Source organism: Rhipicephalus microplus, chromosome X, assembly GCF_043290135.1.
Source record: "Rhipicephalus microplus isolate Deutch F79 chromosome X, USDA_Rmic, whole genome shotgun sequence".
NCBI classification, from domain to species: Eukaryota; Metazoa; Arthropoda; class Arachnida; order Ixodida; family Ixodidae; genus Rhipicephalus; species Rhipicephalus microplus.
Genome location: NC_134710.1, coordinates 181,267,393 through 181,279,571, shown reverse-complemented (window position 1 = coordinate 181,279,571; position 12,179 = coordinate 181,267,393). Strand labels below are relative to the sequence as shown.

Sequence of the window (12,179 nt, the reverse complement as noted above, 5' to 3'; positions counted from 1 at the left end):
TTTTAACAATGAAAATCAAAACTAATTATTTATTACCGCAAAGTAACTTCCTCCTGATACCAACTGTGATTAGAATGATCGATGAAAAAATGGACTAAAAACTCCAGCAAGTTTCATGTTCATAAAACTTGTAATTTAAGGCTCTTGTTTACAAAACGGTTTGGAATAACTGGATAAAGAAAGCATTGTTACGTACCGACTTTTTTGTAAGGCGTGTCCGGAATAACTGGGTGGAGAGATAAAAGTTTGTCAGTGAACTTTCATCAAATCAATCTTTCAGCTACTCGTTTGTACACTCTCCGCTTTCAACACCATGGTAAGTGCGAAATTGCCTACTCAGCCATAAAGCGCACATTCGCTGAACTTGTGTCAAAGAACTATAGCACACAACGTCAAGGCGCCTGAAGGTGAAGCTCCTAACTTTTAGTGCGAATACTTGAGCCCAACCGACTGTCTGGCTGTGCGAATTAATGCATGAAACCACTTCAGCATATGCCCGAATGCTCGTACTTGTGACAAAAGTGATGCAAGGAATTATAGATAAGATTGACATATATCTTGGCTGCCGAGTCAAAAGTAGTAATGAAAATGTAAGCGCTAATTAAAATGCGTTAAACAAAAGATATATTTAACATTTCTACCCGCTTTTGGGTGGCCAACGCTGATGCTAGCAACTGCTGCAAAACCAGTCTGGTTACTGGACCGAGTGATGACGACGTGTATTCTGGACTCTGCTGCGGCAGCAAGGGGAGCTTCAAAGTCCTGCCAGTCATCGCCTTCGTCAAGAGAGCCCAGCGGCACCCACTTTATTGTCTGGTCTCCAGTGTTCCACACAGATTGGTACACCATGAATGACTCCACACCTGTAACGAGTGGATATTATCAATACTGCGTGTTGACTGCAACAGAAAGACGAGTTTGTTGAGGCCTTTATTTTTTGTCAACGCCTAATTGTATGGCTATTCTTTTTCATTTCTTCTCTGATTAATGACAATACCTTTAAAAGCTTCCTCAACCAAACGACTTTCGTAATGACATAGATGTTCTATAGACTACTACTTGTATTATTGCCGTTTTTTTAAATTATATATTTACTCTGTACACTCCAGTTAGGGTTGCTTTGAAGTCACTCCTTATTCAATTCCTTTTTCCTCTAACGCCTATGACTACTTTTTCTGAGAACAAAAAACTCCTTATCTAAGCACTTCAGTCGGTGCAATTGACATTGAGAGTTTCGGCATGCAAAAAATTGACTAACTATCATTTCGGTATTACCATTAAAACCTCGACGGCTTAGCCCTTGATGGCGAATGACTTATTTGAAGGCATTGGGTTAAATTACTCAGAAACCATCTCAATATTTATTTATTTATTTGTTTGTTTATTTATTTATTTATTTATTTATTTATTTATTTATTTATTTATTTATTTATTTATTTATTTATTTATTTATTTATTTATGCCCGGGGATCTAGTGGCTAAGGTACTTGGCTGCTGACTTGCTGGTTGTGGGATCAAACCCTGGCTGCGGCGGCTGCATTTCCGATGGAGGCGGAAATGTTGTAGGTCCGTGTGCTCAGATTGGGGTGCACGTTAAAAAACCCCAGGTGGTCGAAATTTCTAGAATCCGCCACTACGGCGTCTCTCATAATCATATGGTGCTTTTGGAACGTTAAACAGCGTATATCAACCAGAATTTTTTTATTTATTTATTTTAATTGCTTCAAAGGCCCCATCCTAAGTTATTACATATGAAGTTCAAGTTAAAAATATAAAATGGATCGCTGAGCGTTCTTTTAGTGTGCCTTTTTACAGAAAATTAATAGATGCGTCATCTGCATTTTATGTATTTCAAATTAACAACAGTTTTTTTTTTATTTAAAGCTATACAGGCTCAGATGACAAGCCTAAACCCAGGTGTTCATACCATGCGTGTATTTTTCACACAGTACCAATTTTTACAGACATTTCATTTGGAACCCAGTTTTTAGTCTACAATAAATTTTCAGGCCAATGCTTAAAAAATGGTAAAATGAGTTGACCGACCACTTCTCTTTTCAAGAATGTAGGTACGCTGTCAGTGAATAATTAAGAGCAGGCATTTTATATATTCGAACTCAATTTATTATTCAGCAAATGCTTTCGAATCCTCTGGTAGTCTTGTGTCTGTTTGCTTGGCACGTCAAGTGATGCTGGCAAGTGACGCTGCTGTGACACAAGGTGACAGCATGTTCTGCCTCAAAAAAATTTTTTTAAATGGCTGAGACAAATATCGTTAGTGTAACTAATAAACATGCGTTTTTTTCAGAAAATTTTACCAATAATACTTGGGAAGGAGACAGCCATATCAACACCGACTAAATTTAGTCGGTGTTGGCCATATGCGAACCAAGTCACTTGAGAGAGGGAAGCGGGCTGCGTGTTTGGGGCTCCCAACCTGGATGATGATTACTAAATGATATAAATAACAAACTACCAGTGCACTTACACATTGAAAGTAGTGTAAAAACAAATTTTAACGCGCAAGAGGAAGCAGAAAGAATAAAAGAAGCGTAATTACGCAGTGTCAACGTCTGAACGGAATGTATACTCTAAGAGTCCACTCCATATATAATTTTGTTGGCCGGGAAATGTTTGTGACATTTTACGTTTAATTTGTTTGCGTTCCACTTACTGCTGCCTTTTCTGAAGTAACGAATGAGCACAATATCGTTTTGGCCAGCGGTGAAGACAGCGCTGCTCATCGTGGCGTTGCAGTTCTTTTCGCTGCCCTGAAGTGGCACCGTGGTGTCGACGTAGACGAACGTCTTGGAAGCCTGAAGTCCTGTTGACGAAGAAAAATGTCCCTTTTTTGTAATTAAAAAATATCATCTCTTAACAACAGACAGTACTCTTGCTCCACACCACCACTATTACTTGGTGTTGGTGGTATGGCATGTGAAGTATGCATCCCGTACTTCGAAGTATGAAGTTCGAACAGGGGCAGTCCAAAAAAAGGCTTCATTATACATGCATCTTTCAAAAGTTTGCAGCTCCCATCGAAACTAAACTCACCCTCGGAAAGGCCAACCAGGGGAAGCTGGGGAACAGGTGGCTTCAGCAAAGGTTTTCTCACTCGACCACTTCCGACGAACCACTGGAACCCTGTGTTCGAACTGCTGGCGCTGCTGTAACCGCACAGGTCATCCTCGAAATTGCAGTTTGCAACGTGTGAGCTTGAATGGGTAGTTAGGCGAATGTCGGCCAAGGCTAGCAAGCTGTTCAAGCGTTGTTTGCTGCCCTTAATTACAACCTGAAGATGAGAGAAGTGCGCAAAAAAAACAAAACAAATGAGAAGCGGGTAGCATAGCCTTTCATATGGATGCTACTAGAAGGGTTGATTAAAGCAGCATACAGCACAATACGCATTACCTTGGAACCCCATATATTAAGTCACAGCTTCCTTAGGTTTCCAGTTAAGTTTCATGTGCTCTCTATTTCCTTATAAGGAAACAAATTTACTAAAAAACATTGTCTGTTCACATGTTGCGAAAGATGCACTTATTAGAACATTGTTGGTTAAACCAAGTGCATACGGTTTTACGAGGGCCTTCTATTCTTCAGCTTAAGAGAAAGTTTATCATTCGATGTGTTAAATGTGCAGTGGTTTTTCTGGAGAGGGAGCACTAATATCTACATCAGTACTTTTTCGCTCTGCGTTCTTTCTTTAAAAAAAATTGTGTATGGACTTCCGCACGAACGGTTATTGAAAGCGACGGCAATTCCACACTGGAAAAAGCTACAAAGTGGGAGACTGTTTCTGCAGGAGGCTTCCTTTCCAGTAAACGTTTCAACTACGACGCTACTTTATCTGTCTTTTGTACGTGATTCTATTTTTTTTTTTTTTGGGAGGGGGGGTATCTGTTGACTCAGGTTCTTGCGAGCAGCCGCAAGATCTGTATAGTAACACACATTTTATGCGACATAATTTTGCGCTGACATTTTTCGGTATGAATGCCAACATTAGTTTCAATTGTGAATGCATTGCTTTGTCGGGCTATGTCAGGCATCCAGAGGCACCATCCGCGGCAGTCGCCGCGTGCCGGCAGGTGTTATCTCTCCGCTCTCACACTCTTTCCCATAGTAACAGCTGCAGGCGCTAATCCTTGCTCCTAGCAAGCGAGGCATGTGGTGTGAGAGAGTGTAGGAAAGGGTGGATGCAGTGCTTCGCCGCTACTTCTCATGCCGTTCACTCTCTCTCCTCTCTGCGCCCCACTCTCCCGTCTACTCGCGCTTCACTCTCGACCATTCAGTGGCTGGGCGCCTCTCAAGGCCATCTGGAAATGTGTGCTCGAGAGGCCGCTGCGAAACGCGAACGCAGAGCTGAAAACGTTGGCGCCCCATTCTCCCATTCGCTCGCTCCTCACTCTCAACCGTTCACTCGCTGGGCCCCTCTCAAAGCGATGACAGGGGCTCTATGCAGGATCGGCCGAATTTCGCCCGAGTTCATGAAACTCAGGATCTTCCCGAGCTCTGGTGACACCCCCTTATGAACAAGCCAATGGTACGAAAAAGTCAAATTCAGCCTTTAGCACGCTGCGTTTCATTTGTTACGATGGAACCATTAATCGCGTCAAGGACTGTCAACTAAATTGGGCGTTGTTTTCAAACTCTAGGCATCTTCTTTCATTTGTTTCGCGTTCCACTAAGTGCAGAGGTGCACCCATGCAATACAAGTGTCAGAAACATTTCATGATCACAGTTTTAGAGGCAAAGAGTGTTAAAATTTATTTTGAAGCTTTTAAAGCCAGCACTAAGTATGTCTTAGAATAATCAGCATGGTGGCCTCTGAAATCAGCACCATCCGTGCGTCTTACAACATCGTGACCACAGCTAAATCTGAGGCCACGTGTTAATCATCATGGTCAGCCCGTACATTCTAGCGCACTGCTCAGCCGGTGCGCGTCGTCTTTGTCGTCATATCCCGCTAGCACCCGAGCATGTGCCCCGGCTATAGAGCTATAGAGGCGAAGCCCCTAAAGCGGTGGGTGTGTCCCTCCTAGCTCATGGTACGTGACCGCCTACTTCGATGACTGACTCAGCAGGTGTGGACGGACAGACGGATGGATATGGATGGATGGATGGATGGATGGATGGATGGATGGATGGATGGATGGATGGATGGATGGATGGATGGATGCATGGATGGGTGGGTGGGTGGATGGATGGATGGATGGATGGATGGATGGATGGATGGATGGATGGATGGACGGACGGACGGACGGACGGACGGACGGACGGACGGACGGATGGTTCACGGTTTACATATAAAACCCTCCGAAGATTCGCCCAACTCATCGTCATTCACTCCGTGGATATGCTGTGATTTTTTTAGCTGGAAGGTATACTTCGCTAGTTAGAATAGAACATGCTATGACCAAGCTAACTACACCAAGTCATGGTAAGGCCGAGGTAATTAACTCACATCTTAAGAACACGGTGCTAATGAAGCCATGTAAAGCTAGAACCAGGCTAGATAAAGCATGCTAGTTGATTAGCTAACTAAACTGTGCTAGTTAACGCGATGTTAGTACACAAACTAAAACAATGTTAATTAGCCATCTCTAATATGATGACAAATAGTATCCTGGTAATCGGGATTGCGTTTATTAGCCCCGTAATGATCATGACCTTGCTAATTTCGCCCGAGATAATTGCTTTTTAATTGAAGCCTCATTATTGAAGACAAGACAGCTCAGTGTTATGACCATTAAGCTTCAACCAATTAGTACACACAAAGTAGGACAGAGCTCATGTGGTCATCACTTCGAAGCTGACCACACATTTTACAAGATGACCAACTTAAAAAGCTGCAAGTATCAAAGTTATCACAAGCTATTTTATTGCTCCAGCCTTGCACAAGTAGTGTAAGCTCACAAAATTATTTTATATGCACAGAAGCTGCCGCGTAGCGTCACCGCATCAAGCGCTTGACAGTCACACCGGCACCATCAGAGTCACGAGTTGAACTCGGGCCTTCTCAGATTGAACGAGTTTGAATCTGAGCTCACGCGTCAATCAGTTTGATCGACAGACGTCCGCGGTGAAGATCGGGTACGCCCACCACGTTTGCTCTTGCCGAGGAGCTGTGCTTACGTTGAGTGGCACGATTGATCCATCAGATTTATCGCGAAGACTATACACAGACGCACGCAGAAGTAGAGGTGATAGGGAGTTTTAGAATGCCGTTTGCAAGTGCTGCGGGCGTTGCAGGCGTAGTGGGCGCCATATGAGTTTTCGAATAGCGTTTGCCCTGCTGCTAACCGCAACGCACGATCGCAACGACACCGTAGCCTCGAGACCAGCGCTTGCGGGCCACATGTGGGCTGCCATCACCACACGCAATTTCGGATTTTTCGCGTGCGGTCCGCGAACGCGAACGCCGACTCGCGTTACGACGCATGCGCAGTGGCAGCGACCACACCGCAAGGGCTCGTGGTGAGCTATTCTAAAACTCCCTGATATCACTATGCGGCCGCGATGTCTTGCATTCAATTTCACCGCGCTCACAACGTATCTAATCACAGCTGCATTGCCGCCATGAAGCGAGCGCCCCTGGTGACCACCTGTCCTTATATTTATCGTCAATATTTGAAAAAAGAGGAACTAGCAGCACGAGAGTGCTAAGTATGCACCCTTGCTGCCTTCGAAAGTGGAAATTTCTATGCTGCAAGTGGAACGAAAGAACCTGTCCGAAAGAGGACAAATACCCACGAACGTGCCTGTTGGGGGTGCGTGTTGAGTTGGCAAAAAGATAGCGTGACAATCCCGCTGACGTCGCTGCACTGTTAAAATGTTGACTGACAGGCGCCGCTGACGCGATCAAACACGATGTTTCTTTGATAACTGCCGCCGAAATCTCACATGCGTTTCCAACGCCACGCGCTTTCCTTTAGCCATTGTTTCAACGCTGCTATCCCGCGCTCGGCACTGTCTTCATGCTATGGCCCCCACGAGTGAGCTCGGAGTGAACTCGTCTGCCCGAGAAGCTCGGGGCATCCTACATAGCACCCCAGAAGACGGTGAAGGCGAATGTCTGACGGCAACAGTGTCCTCTCTCTGCACAAGAAATGCATTCGCATTTACTCACATTTTCCTTCGGGGAGGTGGGGGAGGTGTGCGAATTAGTAAAGCAACGAATTACCGATATTTTAAAAAACGTTGTTTTTGACGATGCCTGCCTACGTTAAGAAAGCAACAAATTACTGATATTTCAAAAAATGACAGTATATACATGATTTGATTGATATGTGGGGTTTGACGTCCCAAAGCCACCATATGATTATGAGAGACGCCATAGTGGAGGGCTCCGAAAATTTCGACCACCTGAGGTTCTTTAACGTGCACCCGAATCTGAGCACACGGGCCTACAACATTTCCGCCTCCATCGGAAATGCAGCCGCCGCAGCCGGGATTTGAACCCGCGACCTGCGGGTCAGCAGCCGGACAGTATATACAGAGTGAATGATGATAAGCGGGGCGAAGCATACGCCTGCCTGCCTGCCTGCCTGCCTGTCTGTCTGTCTGTCTGTCTGTCTGTCTGTCTGTCTGTCTGTCTGTCTGTCTGTCTGTCTGTCTGTCTGTCTGTCTGTCTGTCTGTCTGTCTGTCTGTCTGTGGATAGCTGTGCTGCCTACGCCAGAAAAATGGACTGCCATAGACCATAAGGAGCTTCGCTTTTAAAACACGGTGTCCTTTAAACTTGTCCAACAACGTTAAATGAAGTGTTGCAAATCACCATGCTAAGGAGGCGTCCTTGAGATCTATCAGTACTAATAGCGTTCAATTCATCTGCACAAAGGCAGCGACACTTTTCAACGCGTGTTAAATGGAAATAATAAGTAAACTCTTTTTGACGAAATATTATATGAAGAACACAAAATACGATTCCTAGAGATATAACGATGTATTCCAGCAAAATAACTTTCCCTGTAGAGATCTGGGGTTACGTGATGGTACACAGATCGTGATGGTACATTTGGAGTAACATGTTAACTTTTTTCCGCAGTGCTAGAAGCCGAATGGAGCAGCCTTTTTCATGGGATAAAAAATTGCCAGATCCCACGTACAGTGGGAATCGATTATATGTGAAGCCCGAATGAGCAAGGTTGATATGTCACTTTTACGAGGCGGACGTAAATTATGCCCTACATGACTTCCATGTGATGATTATCAGGTCTACACCTGGCATTTGGGTCCATCGTACACTCACGTCACATAATACCAAATTTGGTATAATTGGAGCTTGCGAAACTGCCGCGAGCATGCTTTAAGGGCAGCATGTAGTCATGTTTCACATGACACGTATGCCATGATTATAATGTTTGGACGTGTCATTTACCCTCGTCGTCTATTCACGCCACGTAATACCGAATTTGTTATATGTAGAGCTAGCAAGACGGCCGCGAGCGCACTTTGAGCTTAGCATTTGGTCATGTTTTACATGACACGCATGCCATTATTATCATGTTTGGACATGTCACTTACCTTCGTCGTCCATTCACGTCACGTAATAACTAATTTGCTATACGTGAAGCTAGCGAAACCGCCGCGAGCAAGCTATGAGCTTAGCATGTAGGCATGTTTCACATGACACAAATGTGATGATTATCGTGCTTATCATAACATAAATTATCATAACATAAATAACTGTTCGGTGCGTATATGACAAGTTTTGTAACGCATGAATTACTCAAAGCCAGGAAATCGTTTGATGCTTGACTAGTGGGTTTGTCCACGAACCTTCGCTTAAATTTCACCACGACTGCGTCGCTGTGGGTGCAAAGGTAAGATAATCTGAAGTGATATTCTATCTGTAAGCGCTAAAGTTGAGTTTACCCATGAATTCGATACTATTGCGATGTTTTAGGGATCTAGTTGAAGCGGCGGGTTTAACAGCGTTTACGAATTTGCACGGGAAAACACCACTGCACGGGGCAGATTAGGTTTCGGTAAAGTGCACACGAGACTGGAATTTTTACGTGGTAGGCTCATCCCTAGCTTTGATCAATCGAATAAAAAGTGTCAGGAACATTAAAATATTCACTAGACCAAGGTTACAAGCCACCTGTGCTTTGACGCATGTGTACTGAGCCAGGTAACTTTAGCGAGAAAAACAAAAGCGTATGCCTCTCATTTAGGTTCACAGTGCACCACGCATGTACTAATATGAATAATCCAACGTTGAGTACTCCACTGCGTAGTGATTTTCGCAGGCGTCTCTGCCAGAGAATTGAAACTTACTACATTGACTGTGTTATTGTGATTTTTTATATTTTTGTGAATTGTTCACATCTGAATTACTCAAAGGTGTCAGAATCCGAACTCAACTGAGTTTCCATTCGCAGGTGAACCACTCTCAAGCACTCACCCCCCATCCTATCAAAACAGGTTGGCTGAAACAGGTTGGAAGAAGGCTGAATTACTCGCCATGACACTTCACCGCAACCTGCAGTGTACGGCAACATGACCGCGACTAAAGTTCGGCAAGCAATAAAACTTGACCGATTTTGCGTTTTCAGACTCGTCATCCTTCCGTTTTATGCAATGACTGCACACCAATACGGCCCAATCAAACGTGGTAACAGATGGTGGGCGCAAAAAAACAGTTCAACTTTAGTATCACGCAGAGACACACACATGTGTACATGACCCTAGTCATGGAGGACGGAAGTAGTGCCTTCCCCGCATTGCCCGCATGCTGTGCGGATAGCCGAAGCGTAGGCTGCGGGAGCACAGGGTAGCTCGGAAATAGATACCCCCTATACTATACCGATTTTACGGGCGAAGCTCCTTAAGGCGTGGGTCTGTCCATCCCTTCTATGTATGTATGTATGTATGTATGTATGTATGTATGTATGTATGTATGTATGTATGTATGTATGTATGTATGTATGTATGTATGTATGTATGTATGTATGTCTTATGTATGTATGTATGTATGTATGTATGTATGTATGTATGTATGTATGTATGTATGTATGTATGTATGTATGTATGTATGTATGTATGTATGTATGTATGTACGTACGTATGTATGTGTGTATGTATGTATGTATGTATGTATGCATGCATGCATGCATGTATGTATGTATGTATGTATGTATGTATGTACGTATGTATGTATGTAGTACGTAGCCACCAGTGGCACATACCCGCTCTAGAGTGGGTATGTGCAACAGGGGATGCGAGATGGCAGATGGCGATACTTGGAGTGTTCACTAGATGGACGCGCGGGCGGACGAACAGACAGACTAGCAGACGAACGGACGGATGGATAGACGCGCGGACGTACGGACAGATGGACGCATGAACAGACAGACAGATGGATCGATGGACTCACAGATGGACGCGTGGACAGACGGACGGATGCATCGATGGACGCACGGACGATCGCGCGGACGAAGGGAAGCAAGAACGAACGCACGAACCGAAGAACGGGCGGACTGACGGACACTTCGCCTACTCATCATTACTCCGTGGATATGCTGTGATTTTTTGTACAGATGACACTATCGAAACGACCAAGAGAGCTAAAGGTCATAGGCGGACGGATAGACGGCCGGACGGATGGATGGACGGATGGACGGATGGACGAACAGACATACATACATACATACATACATACATACATACATACATACATACATACATACATACATACATACATACATACATACATACATACATACATACATACATACATACATACATACATACTACATACATACATACATACATACATACATACATACATACATACATACATACATACATACATACATACATACATACATACATACATACATACATACATACATACATACATACATACATACTGCCACCTGATATGCTTGGGTGAGATCCGGGAGTGGAAGAAGACAAAGACGATCTGTCTGAGCTGCTGCTTGGCTAGTCGACTCAACGAACCCAATAAACCAAGTTTGTCTTAAGAAACGTGACAAGACTGGTGGAGTTGCTGGGTACAACGTCTCACGATCCACCCGATGCCCAAGACCCCGTCCAGCAGCCGGAACACAAGCCCTGCACCCGTGGACACTCCTGTTCACAGAGTAAGCCGCCGCCAACGAGGCCTACCACCTGAGACACCAACCACTGACGCAGCGACTATGACTTCGACACAAGATCCCGTGCAAGCTCCGACACCTTCCACGCCAATCTACTGCACCGTCCCGAACCCGCTCATGCCTAGCCCTTTTCATGGAGAGCAGCATGAAGATGTTGACGACTGGCTGAGTGAGTTCGAACGTGTCGCAGTGATAAATTACTGGGATGATGCCGCGAAGCTCCGGAACGTGTACACTTGCCTGAAGGACGGTGCCAAGACGTGGTTTTTGAACAGGGATGATGTTCTGACATCTTGGCGCGAGTTCCAGCGTCGCCTTCTGGAGACCTACAGGAGTCCCGACCGCCGCGAACGAGCGGAGCGTGCACTACAATCACGCATCCAGATGCCAAACGAGACCGTCTCGATGTACGTTGAGGACATGACACGGCTTTTCAAGCGAGCGGATCCTGCTATGGCAGAGGAAAAAAAGTGGCGCCACCTCATGCGTGGTGTGAAGGAACAACTTTTTGCTGGTTTGGTGCGTAGTCTCCCTAAGAGTGTTGCTGAGTTCCTTACTGAAGCGGCAACAATGGAGCAACTACTGCACCAACGGTCTGCCCTGTTTGACCGTCAAGTGAATGCTGCCTCAACCCCCGAAGTTTTCGCCACCCCTGGGAGCAAGAGCCCCGAATGGATTCGCGAGATCATCCGATCTGTCGTCCGGGAAGAAATGGAAAAGATGTACGGGACAAGACCAATCGATGTTGGTTCTATCACCAGTGTCATCCGTGACGAGGTCCAACAGGTGTTGCACGCCCATCGTTTTCCGCTGATGTCGGTTGATCCGGAAACGGCTCCTGTGTCTACTGACAGTCGCCGTCGTACGTACGCGGAAGCCTTGCGATCTGCCACGCGTCGTTCTGGTCAAGGAGTCCCGACCCAGCCAGTGCCGCACGTCCCGATCCAGACAGTGCCGCACGTTCCGCTTCAGACAGTTCCATACGTCCCGATCCAGACAATGATGCCGTCAGTCGCGATTCAGTCGGCGCACGCTGGTTTGGACATCGATGGTCG

The 12,179-nt window shown here is 45.3% G+C and overlaps 1 protein-coding gene across 1 annotated transcript in view; it reads right to left on the bottom strand.

Annotated features, from left to right (window-relative positions):
* The window catches only part of LOC119176964 (MAM and LDL-receptor class A domain-containing protein 1), a 115,221-nt gene that overhangs the window by 7,329 nt on the left and 95,713 nt on the right, over positions 1–12,179 (bottom strand). Inside the window, exons 21-24 of the mRNA XM_075876493.1 lie at positions 3,055–3,292; positions 2,675–2,824; positions 642–863; positions 197–226 (exon numbers count right to left, since the gene is read on the bottom strand). Coding sequence (XP_075732608.1) covers positions 197–226; positions 642–863; positions 2,675–2,824; positions 3,055–3,292 — 640 coding nt within the window. The remainder of the gene's footprint in view (positions 1–196; positions 227–641; positions 864–2,674; positions 2,825–3,054; positions 3,293–12,179) is intronic.